The sequence below is a fragment of the Macrotis lagotis genome, chromosome X (assembly GCF_037893015.1).
Source record: "Macrotis lagotis isolate mMagLag1 chromosome X, bilby.v1.9.chrom.fasta, whole genome shotgun sequence".
Classification (NCBI taxonomy): Eukaryota; Metazoa; Chordata; class Mammalia; order Peramelemorphia; family Peramelidae; genus Macrotis; species Macrotis lagotis.
This window is the reverse complement of record NC_133666.1, coordinates 396190702-396204340: the sequence shown is the minus strand read 5'-3', so window position 1 is coordinate 396204340 and position 13639 is coordinate 396190702. Positions and strand designations below refer to the sequence as shown.

General features: G+C 33.7%; 1 protein-coding gene across 2 annotated transcripts in view; it reads left to right on the top strand.

Moving 5' to 3' along the window:
* The window catches only part of ZC2HC1A (zinc finger C2HC-type containing 1A), a 60968-nt gene that overhangs the window by 20915 nt on the left and 26414 nt on the right, over window positions 1–13639 (top strand). For both annotated transcript variants that reach the window (XM_074207322.1, XM_074207323.1), the window contains exons 4-7: window positions 2223–2364; window positions 8151–8299; window positions 9172–9271; window positions 10781–10880. In XM_074207322.1, the coding sequence (XP_074063423.1) occupies window positions 2223–2364; window positions 8151–8299; window positions 9172–9271; window positions 10781–10880 (491 nt within the window). The remainder of the gene's footprint in view (window positions 1–2222; window positions 2365–8150; window positions 8300–9171; window positions 9272–10780; window positions 10881–13639) is intronic.

The following is a 13639-nucleotide window of genomic DNA, read 5'->3' as shown; positions in this document are numbered from 1 at the left end:
AACTGCCCCCACTACCATGAGCCACGCTCCTAGGCACCCTGGGGCTGTCTGCATGAGGCTGAAATTCCTTCACTTTGGCGGGCTGCCCCTCTAACCCCATGGAGTGGAGCCTTTCTGCTATTTTCCAGGTTACCTTGTCTCACTGGATCCCTCTGTGGGTTCTGTCTCCCGAAAATTTAGAGTAATACTTTTAGGATTTTTGAAATATTATAGCCAAGAGCACCTAAGAGACTCTTCCTGTTGCCATCTTGGTTCTGCCCCATTGTAATTTTCTGTTTTGTTTCTCCCTGATTTAAATATCAAGATCATATTTGTGTCATAGAAGATATCTGTGCCACTTTATCTGCCCCTTGATTAGATCAGATAAACTGAAATGTTGGAGTACTTGATTTATATATGAAAAGTCACATTGATTAGAAGCAAATGAATTTTTTTTTTATTTGGAGTCAGGGGAAGAGTGCATAACCAGACATGAGAAAGAGCATAACAGAGATAAAATGGACAGTTTTGATTATATAAAATTGAGAATGTTTTGCACAAGCACAATGAATGCAGTAAAAATTAGAAGAGAAATAGTTAACTAAGGAAAAATCTTTGTTCAGCTTAGACACTTAATAATTTCCTAGCTGTGTGACTTTGGGCAAGTCATTTAACCCCACTGCCTTGCAAAAGCCAAGAAAAAAAATAAACCACTTATTAAAAAAAACAATATTTCTTAATATTATCCATTATAGTAAAAGAGCAATTCTCAATGGAAGAAAGCATGAGAAGAAAATTAAATCACTAATAATTAGAGAAATGCATATTAATCAACTGACTTACACCATATAGACAGAGAAAATTGACATATTATCAGAGGAGTTATAGGAAGTCAGTTACATTTTTTCAGTTTTGTTGGAGATGTGAAGTGATCCAATCTTTCTCTAAAAATATTTGGATTTTGAACTTGGAAATTACTAAATTGTGCCTGCCTTCTTACTTTGCTATTTTAATACTGGGCATGTATCCATGGAGATCACAGAAAGAGAGAAAAGACCCACGTGTAAAAAAATTAATTAAACCAACTTTATTTGTTGTAGCAGAGAACTCAAAATTAAGAGTGTGTCCATCATTTGTTATATAAATGTAATGGAATACTGTTTTGCCATAAAGAATAATAAAAGGGATAGTTTCAAGCAAATTTGAGGAGTTATATAGACTTACACAGAATGAAGTGAGTAGAATCAAAACTATGTGTACAATAACATTGTAAAGAAAAACAACTTTTTATGAATTAAGAAATCTGATCCGTGCAATAACCAGCCATTATTCCAGAGAACAGATGATAAAGCATGCTTCCCACTTCTGATAGAAGCATGTGTAGGAAGAGGAGTATATAATACCCAGTTTTCTACCACTTTCTAGTTAAACTTTTTCTAAATATTTCTTGATCTGGAGGCAAATTAAAATACCATTAAGTATATAGTCTTCTGTCCAGAAATACTAAGCCAGCAGTTTCACCTTTTAGAGTAAATTGATTCCTTAAAACCCATGAAAGTGAAATACAGTTGCTTATGTACAGGTGCCCTCTTCAACTGAGAAAGCATTAAATGATTCGTTAAAGCAACATCGTTAAATAGTATGGAATGAATTTAGGAGCAGAATGTGACTTGAGCAAAAGTCTATGTTTTAAAAAAAATTTTTATTAGTTTACAAGGTTGTTTATTGAAATGATCCAAACTTTTTCAAAGACCTTGCCTTTTAATTTTGAAAAAAGTTCAAAACCAAATACAATGACATTAGCTGTCTCTCTATGTATATGAATATATATGTTTGTAAAAACACATGTAATATTTTATTCTAGTTATTGAACTTTCAGGGAAATAATATTTTTAACTTTCTCAATTACAGTCTTATTAGATATATAAAATACAGTAATTGTGCCTTATATTCTTTTATGAATGTAGGATTGTATAGAAGGTTACCATAATTTCAGATATATATTCAGAATGTTTCACAAATCTTAACATATTGAGTTTTAAATGATTAGAATGAGCTTAAAACTCTTGAGACTTTTTTGGACGCTTGCTATATAATGCTCTCCTTAAAGTTCCCCCCTCCCCCATAACCTATGAAAACCTTTGAATTAGACAGTGTTTAAAGTAAAATGAAATTACCACCTATTTTCATTTTATTGTGCAAAAATTAATTTTGTTATTATTTTTTGAAAAATTTCTTTCTAGCCAGAACCTCCAAAGAAGCAGTCTAACTGGAGAAGAAAACATGAAGAATTCATTGCCACCATAAGGGCAGCTAAAGGACTTGATCAGGCACTTAAAGAGGGTGGCAAACTTCCACCACCACCTCCACCTTCTTATGATCCTGGTATATAATATCGATGAGATATATGTTAATCTGAGGATGTTATTGAAAGATATCTATATACACATCTTATTGTTATTATATTGTTAATATGATAGTTTTGGACTAATAAATCAGAATTTTTAGTTCAAAGGAAACAACCTGAGTTTATTAGCATAGCACCGATTTAGCATGTAATAGGGAAAAAAATTACAATTTTGTTATTTTTAGCATTTTGATTTTCACTTTTCATATAATCTCATTTTGAAATTGCTTCAAACTTTTAAAGTTAAGAACTTCAGATTCTTTAACTTTGAGTTTGAAATTATTTTATTTAAAATGTGATTTTTTTTATATGTCTATGTCCCCATGTCTATTGAAAGATATCTATATACGTGTTTTATTGTTATTATGTTGTTTAATATGATGTTATGAACTAATAAATCAAAATTTTTAGCTCAAAGGAAACAGCCTGAGTTTATAGCATAGCAGTGATTCAGCATGTAATAGGAAAAAAATTACAATTTTGTAATTTTTAGCATTTTCATTTTCACTTTTCATATAGTAGATCTCATTTTGAAATTGCTTCAGATTTTTAAAGATAACTGCAGATTCTTTAACTGTGGGTTTGAAGTTATTTTATTTAAAATGTGATTTTTTAAAATACATGTTTATGTCCCATTGTTTCAATACTTCCTAATGCAGGAAAAGCATATTTCATATTAATTTTACTTATGAACTTAACATTAGGGAAAAATTACATTTGTGATGAGAATTTATTAGTATAATACTTTAATTTGAAGTATTAATAGCCCACTATTTATTTTCCATAATGAAACAGATGAGTAACTTGTGTTCTTTAATCACATTTCAGGCTATACGGTTTCTTGGCAAAAACTACATGCTAAATGTTGTGATGCTTTACAATTTACAGAAAAATGCCATTAAAGTGAGGTTTCTCTTTTGTTTGCTTGGAGCAGGCATCTTGACACAGCAAGTTTGCCATTGAAGTTTTGACTCATGTCTGCATGGTGCTTTACCTTCTTTCTAATAGCTTTTTTCCTGATAGCTTCTCTTTTCAGAGAATCTAGATTGAAGAAGTTTGCCCACAAAATCATGCTACTCAGTAGCTCTCTGAATTTTGCTGTGTTTTCAGGCTTGTGCTTGCTGTGTGTTCGAATGAGTATGGCTATGTCCATGGTACCCATGAGAATGTTGAACAGGATTTCAGGGTTCCATTTGGGATTAAAAAGTTAAATTACCATAGAAGTCCATCCAAGAGAACAGGAGCAAAGGCCAGGAGGTGTTGCTAGGGAACTCAGCCTAGGGTTTGAAAGCACAGAGCAAAATGCTGGATGTGGGAGCACGAATGTCCAGTGAGTGGTCATTGTTCACTTCATGAACAGTAGTGTTGGTTCTTAAGTGTGTGTGCCACTTCCAACTACTATTTCTCAAATATATGAAAGTTCTGTAGCAGTGGCAACTCTGGTGATGTTAGTGTTCCTTCTATCTAGAGTGTCAGGATTAAGAAATTTTGTGCAGCAGAAGGTATGGTTAGGTTAGGTGGGAAATGTGGTTGAAGTTATTAATTAGTTTTCATTTTATGTTTGATCCACAACCCTCCTAACCCACTAGGTACTGTATCTGCCCAACTTTTGGGAATTAGACTGTAAATTTTTCTTTATCACTTGATAGTGGTAGGTCTATTTTCAGAATTGAGAAAATGTTGACAACCTGTGTCCTTTGGGCCCATGACTCCTTAAGGCCTGAATTGATGATCTTCATGAGGTCAGGAAAGTTTTGGTCAAAAGACTACAAGACTCACTTTTAGAAAGGGTTTATTATTTCTTTGTTTTATTTTCAGTAATGTTATTCAGTGTGAAAGTTGATAGCCATACCTCATCCCTGCCTACATGGGTCTGCAGAGAATTGGAATTATGGTCAGTAATCTAAAAAGTAATGTGATATGGAAAGAGTACTGGGTATGGAGCCAGGATACACTGGGCTCAGAATTCTACCTCTGAAATTAGGTTTCTTATCTTGGGAAGTCACTTAAGCTCTTTGAGCTTCAGTTTCCTCATCTATAAATGGCAATGATACTTGAAATTTTTAACTTATAAGCTTGCACTGGAGCTCAAAAGAGATAATTTACACAAATTTTTCCAAATCTTTAATATGCTTTATAAATGATAGCTATTATTTATTGGCTGTCACTTAGCTTCTTCAGAAACTATTTGGCTATAGGGATAGTGTTGTGCAAAGAATTAAGGAGGGACTCTGTAGTTTGAGATTTATTACATATTTTTGAAAGGAAGCATACATTTAATTATTAAAATACAGTCAACAATAGAAAAAGGTGGATGAGTTTTCTTTGGTGGTTGGCAATCTGGTGTCATTATAGAATGATGTACTCAGTTTGTCCCTCAGGTTGAGGATTGTAGGCTGTAGAAAGCTACAGTTTGACTTACAGGGATAAGGAGGAAAGTGAGGAGAATGGACTCACCAGAAGTTTAAAATGAATGGTTAACTTTGGTCAGAAATACAATGAGAGGGAGATTATGAAATTGAAACCTTTTTTATAAGATGAGCATGATGCTGTCACTTGATAATTGTGAATATAGGAAGGAAGGAAAGGTAAGTACAAGGTTAAGTACATTTTTGTTAGTATCCACCAAGTCTAATTGTGCCCTGACCTTATGTTTATGAAGTTTATGAAGGAGCTCCATTGTATTAAAGTTTTATTTTATTAGCTTTGTTGTATTAACATTATCAGCACATTAGTCTTTCTTACTGGGAATTTCAGCCCTATGTAATGGTAACAAAGTGTGTTGTTGTGTTATACCTAGGTAAAAGTAAAGTTTAGCAATATAGAGGGTCTTCAACACCCTCACATGACCTATGTCTAATCCATCATAACAGAAAGTTTAATGTTATATAATTATACTCTAGTCAGTCCTTTCTACCCTATGGAACATTTTAATATTTAAATGTGGAGGACTACCTACAGAGTTGAAAATTCCTTCTGAAGGAGTCAAATGGGCCTGAGTCAGAAAGATCTAGGAAAATGTGTTCCATTGCTAATTGTGCTGACAAATGAGTTTCATGATTTCTGACTGAAAATCTTACGGAAAAAGGAATTGTCCCTCCCCAAAATCTTTGAACTAGGCTTTTGTAGCAGACCCATCATAAGGTACAACCTCCTCAGAATATGGCAGATTTAGAAGCTGAGTACCCATTAGATTTTTTACTCTTTGAGTTTTATTACTGATGAATTGTTCAAGATCATAGTAATTAGTGTTTTGCTGACTTAGTACTAGGTCCCTTTCAACAGAATAAGAAGGGTTTGCCTAGATTATGAGCAATTTATTTTCCTTGACTTTTTAGTCAAATTTTAGGGGACTCCTCAGTATATGGAATAAAGACAGTCTCTGTGGCTATTTTGGAGAACATCTTTTAGAACCTCATAGAGTCTTCAGAAAACTTTCATTATAATAATTGTGAAGTTAAATGGCAATGACTTCACTTCTGTTATATTAGGTATGCCTGTGGGTGCCATCTCTGACTGGTGGCCTATAACATAACTCCCATTTTATCTAGCACAACTTGAAATTTTTTTCTTATTAGAATATTGATCATGTAGTTGTCATTCACATGTAACATAGTCATAGATGAGCAAGATGAACAGAATAGATGCTTTCTGAAAACCTTGTCAAGGCCTTGAAAATAAAGAAATTATGCATTAAAATAAAGATATGAGATGTTAGGAAAAAATGCCTATTTTTTCAGGATGAGAGTGTTTGATGATAGAAACTTAAATGTAGTTGCTGCCTTTAAGAAATTCTAAAACATGAAGAATGTTGCTTTAGAGATTTTGCTGTTTTAGAGTTGAGAAGTGGCAACATCCCCTTCCTTGAATTTGTCTGAGATAGAATCTACAGACCTTTGTGATCCATCAGTTCTATTATTCCAAGTTTGAACTTGACTTTTGGACTAGAACAATTAGCTCAGGGTCCTTTTAAGATATGAAAAAAACAGGTTTAGAAAAATTTGTTTTCAAATTGCCACAGTCATGTCACCTGTTAGGCACCAGTCTGCATGAACAGGGAATCATAAATTTAGCTTTTACCTAATGAATAGTAACATTGTGGGATTGGATTTTGAGAAATATTCAGATCTGCTTAAAAACAAAACCATCTGTGCTTTCTGGTGAATTTCTTCAGGGGCTCTTCAGGTGAGCTGAATGCTGGGAAAAGTCTTTAAATGATGTTTAAGTCTAGACATTTTGAAGTTTAATAAAATGGCCATACAAGCTGGCATATATCAGGTCAAGCTGAAGCATAGTGTTCAGTTTTTTAACTAGATGTTACATTTTGTGGCATTTTCCCAGGAAGCAGTGAAGACTTCTTTTTTTAACAGTTCATCAATCAGTTCTGTAGGTGTTGTGAACTAGTTTTCCTGTGTTACTGGGAGGTGGGACTTCAGCTTTACTGACCAGACATCCTGAGTTCAGGTGGCAGGGGTTAGCTAAAAGCTAGCTAATGCTATCTATATATTTATCTGGGGGACTGGTAAGAAATAAGGAGGACTGAGAAAGAGATTGTCAGTAAAAGCACTTACTTCCTCAAGCCTGAACCCTAATTAGGAACAAGTGAAAACAGGATGAGGAGAAAAAAAAAAGTAAGGTTCATCTATAGTAAGTGTTTGCTTAAAAGAATTTAATTTGTACATGGATTGTACTTCTGAGAAAGTCACCTGAGATGTTTTGTAGGACTTGGATGGCTCAGAACCATTAGTGTGGCTAGGTGGTGCAGTGGATAGAGCACTGGCCCTGAAGTCAGGAGTACATGAGTTCAAATCCGGCCTCAGTCCCTTAATAATTACCTAGCTGTGTGGCCTTGGGCAAGCCACTTAACCCTATTGCCTTGCAAAAAACAAAAAAACCCTAAAAAAAGTGATTAGAATTGTCAGAAAAAACCTGGGTTCAAATCTTGCTTAGCCAGTGATAAGCAAAGATGACCTCAGACAAGTTCGTTGAATTTACTTCCTCATCTAAAAGATGCATAATAGTAATATTTGAACTTCCACTTTCATAATAGTACCATGAGAATCAAAGGAGATAATATATAGAAAGCACTTTAAAGTTATTACCTGATAAATAGATGTAAAGTATTAATATTTTTATCACCCATACCATGTCAGAGGTAGGGATCTATTTTTATAGGAAGAACTGTCACAACTTGAGAACTGTTGAATCAGGTAGCCTGTTCAGCAGAAGGAAGATACTTTTAGAATATGAATTCTCCTCTTTAAAGGAGGTATTCCATACTACAAAGGAAACTTGCTGTAGTTAACATCTATAGATTTTTGAAACAATAACTGTGCCGATCAATTTCTATGCCAGTTCAGCATCAGGTAACTAATTTAGGTATCATTTCTTTACCCATAAATACCATTTATTTTTGAGGATTTTTGTCCCTTTTTCTATTTATTTCTCTCTATCCCCTTTCCCACTTAGCTGGGGGATGGTCAGCATAGAGTAAAGCTAGAATTCAGCAGCTGTCTGATCCAAGGTCTTCCTTAACATTGCTTTTCTATTGGTTTGTCAGTTAAAAGATAAAATTATGAGGTGGTTGGCAATTTTATAACTTAGCAGATTTCCTACTCACCTCTAGTATCTTATTTACAATTTGTGTGTTTTGAATAAATGATATCTATGTCTGTATAATATGATTGCATATGTTATATATAAAATTGCCACTTAAGACTCATTTCACATATAATTGATTTATTTTTGTATTTTTATCTTTTAGATTACATTCAATGTCCATATTGCCAGAGAAGATTCAATGAAAATGCAGCTGACAGACATATTAATTTCTGTAAGGAACAAGCTGCTCGTATTAGTAACAAAGGCAAATTTTCTTCTGATACCAAAGGAAAGTCAGCCTCTCGAACACAGGTAAAATGATATGTGATAAATCTTTTCTGGGGATAGGTGGGAAAGACTGCATAGAGGTAATTAATAAGTGTCTGAGGTCGGATTTGAACTCAGGTCTTCCTGACTCCAGGGCCAGTGCTCTATCCACTGTGCCACCTAGCTGCCCCGATCTCTTTTTAAAAAAGGAAACTCATAGTTTGATACTTTTAAGAATTCTTAGGCACCCTAAAATCACTGTATTTAGGTAAGGCTATTTATTCATGGGATCTTGGGATTCTGAGATCCATTAACTTTGGAAACAGTATTTATTCAATAAAAGATCATCATGATGGTTCATTGATATACTCTGATTGTATATTAGCTTTTAAAGTACAAGAAGAATCTATTATTGCTTGCCTCTGTTCTGTCTATATAACTTGGTATCTAGATTCTGAAATAATTTACTATTGTATGGGAAAGTTTCTGGTGAAGTCCTCTCAGGGTTAAGAAATCTTTTTGACAAAAAAAAAAAAAACCTTGGTATTCCAAAAGAGACTCAGAGCCACCTGCTTTATGATAAAACTATTTTTGCAAACTGAGAGGATAATCTGACCATAAACATTACTCCATTTTAGTTTGAGATAATTGTGAAGGTCTTAAATTACTTCACTATCTGGTGGGAAAAATATAAAAACGTTTCACCTTTTCTTTGTGTCTTTTCTTGGGGTAAATTTCAGTGGATAGATTTACCCTCAAAACTCTAGCCAATAGACTGAAGGGGAGGAGAATTAGGGAGAAGGGAGGGGGAAACTATATATATTCTTGCTTGACTGTCCTTTTGGGAGTAGCTCTAAGAAAAATTTGTGCTGATTATCACAGAAAGTTTCTAATTTATTTTATTTTCTTTATTTTAGTACAAGCCTCTTGCCCTTAAAAAGACAAATTCTCCAGGAACAATTCCTTCAGCATCCTCACGTTTACCACAGCCAAGTAATGTCAGCAAGTCTGTTGTAGGTATGAAGTACCATAAATTTCACAGGTATTTTCCAAATAAGTTACCAGAATAAGACATGAAGGTAGTATGATTTTACAGTGAAGTAAAATAAGTAAGACATGTTTGACTGAAGAATTGCTGATATTTTTAATTAATTTATTTATTTAGTTTTTGTAAGGCAGTGGGGTTAAGTGGCTTGCCCAAGGCCACACAGCTTGGTAATTATTAAGTGTCTGAGGCCAGACTTGAACTTGGGTACTCCTGGTCCAGAGCCAGTGCTCTATCCACTGCGGCACCTAGCTGCCCCCCAATTACTGAGATTTTAAGAAAAGTAATGTATTTGTTATATTAAGAAAATTTTCAATAATGTTATTTTTCAGGTTTCCCAACCACAATAATTTTTTGTTGTTTTTCTAATTGCTATTTGACTCCTTGACTCAGAGCAAAATTTATAGGAAATTGGTACGTGGGAAATTTGTACAAATATGAATTTGATTTCTATGAGGTCCAGCAAGCAGACATATAAACAAAGCATACACACACACACACACACACACACACAGACAATAAGGTGTTACAGACAGATTTGACCACACAGCCAGCATTACTCCTCTGAGAAGAAGGGAGACATGTATGTATGTTGGTAAAGATCTCAGTGGGCGGGGTTACATACTCAGAATGCAGCCTGAATAGGAAAGTTTTATACCTTGTAAATGAGCTTGGTTGAGACTAGTTGATGCCAAATGTGAGAGGGAATATTCCTAGAGGTAGCATTCCTAATCAAAATCAAATATGATGGGGAAATTCTCTGGAACATTTGACAATACCAGACTTGAGTGAGAGTTTCTTCATTTGGACCAGAAATTTGGTGAGGGTTTGAGTTAGTAATGGGTTCCCTGGAATAGATGTTGGTACCACAGCTGCTATATAGTCCACTCCGAGTCCTATCCAAATGGGAACCCTGATAGTTTATATATTTGATATAGGACCAGAATGAATCAGGACAGTGGAAAGGTATAAGTCTGTTTGTTATTGATTCCATGGTTATGGTCATTAGGACAACTTAACCTCTGTGACTCCATGTTTTAGAGCACTATCATAATGCTTTTTGGCTCTTAATACTGCTGTTATTGATATGTTACCTTTTGTTCAGACCAACAAAAACCACTCCCAACTGTTCCCTGATCTTTTGATTGTGATACTATCTGTAAAGGTCTTCTGTAGCTCAGAGTTTAAGGCACTTAGGTTATCTTGAAAGGACTTTTTCACTATCGTATATAGCTATGTGATAACAATTATATAGTATGTTAATAGGCATTTGTAACTGCTTCTCTCTTTTCAGTTGAATAAAGACTAACAAAAATTGTCATGAGATTGTGGAATTACTATTTTCTTGCAGTTTTTAATTTTCTCTATAAATCGCAGTTGTGCTTTTATTCAGGAATTATTACCCAGACAGTCTTTAAAGAAATGCAAAAGTCTTTCTTACAATGCTAGTAAAGACTAATGTTCATTCTTTTTATTGAAAGCTGCACCTTCAAGTAAAGGGTCTTCTGTCAGTGTCTCTTTTGGAAGCAAACTTCAGAATTTATCTCCCTCTCATAAAGGGGTTGCAGCTCCACATGCAGGGTAAGTTTTTGTTCAGGTTAATTTCATTGCTGCTACATTAGAATTATTTTGTTTAAAATCTTAGGTAAGATTTTAGTTTATAAGATTCCTTATTTTCATTGGGTTTTAGATAAAATGGTGTGGGGTTAAAATTTTTCTTTCATTGCCCTTAATTTATTTTAGAAAGATAAAGTTAATATCATGGAAATTTCATCCATAACTGTAGCTTAGAAAAGCAAATAGGTTTTTTCCCTTCCCTTAAGAAAAAAAAGTTTAGAAAACTTTTAAACATGACCTGTTCTTATGGCCCTTTTTCACATCTCAAAAATTAAGAGTTTGTTATGTGGTACTTTCAAATGATAATTCCTGCCTAGGACTTGTACAAATATTGGATCATCACAATACTCTTTAAGGTTTGCAAAGTCATTTACATTCATTATTACATTTGAGCCTGATATTGGTTAAATTTATAATATGTCAGCAAAAATTTATCAAACTATAAGTGGCAAAAGAGGGGGATTATATTTTATGCCCTACTTCAAAACATGTGTGGAGTTGATATTCTAGAGAGGTACCTTTTATTCAAATATAGAGAATTACTGTCTACAAACTGCATATGTATACATAAATAACTACATATGTTTATATACATAACTACAAGTATACATGCTACATGTATGTATACATATATAACTACATACTGCAGATGTAGTTAGTCAGCAAGTTATTGCTGCTTTCTGAACTATATCTTACCTTCCCTATCTTTGATTTTGTTGCATATTAGCATTGAAATTATTTTCTCATTGAGTACATTGATATATGTTTAAATATAGATGATACACTATATCATTTCTCACTATATTTTAGTGCCATTATAAATTTAATAATAATAATTTTGTGGGGCAAGGCAGTGGGGGGTTAAGTGACTTGCCCAAGGTCACACAGCTAGGCAATTATTAAGTGTCTGAGGTCAGATTTGGATAGCTTCTGAACTAATTTTTAAAAGTAGGTGACAGTAGCATTTGCCTGTTTCTATTAGTTGGTATGTATAGAGTTTATTTTACTGACCATCCCTACTGCAAATTATTTGAAGAATTACTGGTGTACTTGCACTGACATACTCCTCTTTGTGCTTGGAGGATATGAATTAGCTATAGAGAGGTGTTTGCTTTGATGTTTGAAGGATCTGTGAAATTCAGTACTGTGAGAATTGCAGTGGAAAATATTTTCCTCATTACAAAAAATGATTATTTCTAATCCTTATAGTAGGTTGAAATGTAGCACTCTAAAAAATGAACTTAAGCATGGTTTTTAAGAGGAGAAAAATTGCAAACATTTGAATTGGGTAATGTGGTTTGCCTAACTAACTGTATTGTAAGAATCCTAAGATTCCAGGCCTACTTTTCTGTCTACTGCATCACCAGTTGGGCCACAAAAGCACATAGTACTTTTCATGGTGAAACAAATTTCACCTTTCATTTCTTCTGTCATATCTCCTAAGTGTTATGTACTTAAGTCCTTTTTGTATAAATATGAAAAATATTTTTTCAAGATATTTCTTTTTAAACAAAATGAATACTGTATCACTTAGTTTCTGCAATTATAAGAAAGTCAAATATCAAAGATTCTAGTCATTTGTTGTGGGATAGTCATTTATTGTGACATAGAACATTCTACTTGAGTAATTTCAAAAACATTTATTTTTTGTATGATAAAAGAGAAGAAGGTTTCTGTAGACTTTGTTTACATTTTCTGTAAATAGAAAGATACATTTACCAAGCTTTTACATATACATATTTATATATGACAATATAAACCTTTGTGGACCACTTTGGCTTCTTTAGTTAACCTGAAGAATCTCAAAGACTTAGATACTTAGTTATCTAGCTGGGAGGTCAGGTCAGAGACAACTTTTGTACTTGAAAACTGCTGAGTTAGGGCCTAAGCAGCTAATGAATTGAGACCCAGAAGTGGAGATGATATATACAAATCTATAAAGATACAGAGAACCAGAACGAAGACAGCTCTGCTATCTGCAGAGGGAAGGAAAGGGACTATTTATGTAGTGCATCCTGTGAGCCAGACACTGTCCTGAACACTTTACCATTATTTTCTCATCTGATCCTCACAACAACCTTGCAAGATAGATGCTATTATTATCTTCATCACTGTTTTATAGTTGAGAAAACAGACAGAAGTGACTTGCCCAGAGTTTTAGAGCTAGTACATGCCTGAGACCAGATTTGAGTTTAGGTCTTCCCAATTCCAGGCCTACTTTTCTGTCCATTGCACTATATGCTGGGCCACAAAAGGACATAATCCTTTTTATGGTGAAACAAATTTCATCTTTCATTTCTTCTACTAAGTGTTATGTACCTAAAGTCTTTTTTGTATAAATTTAAAAAACAATATTTTTCAGGCTCTTTAGTAAATAAGATTAAATGAATTGTTTTTGCAGGGAGCTAATTTCTCTATCCATGGATTGATTAAAGGCACTAAGAATTCCTATTAGAAATATTTCACCTTGTGAAAAAGTTTTATTGAATCTTTTCCTTATGAATGTTTTGTCAGTCTGAAAAAAAAGAAAAAATCACTTGCTTCTCTTAGATATAGATAGATCTGATTTTAGTAAATACTTGCTAACTTGAATAATAGATAGTAGATGAAATGTAAGTCTGCTATAAAGCATATTTCTATTAAGTGAATCCAATCTTCCTTTTGAATATTATTATTAATGATTTTTAAAAAATCTCTAGTCATGCTGCTTTAAAATGTACTTC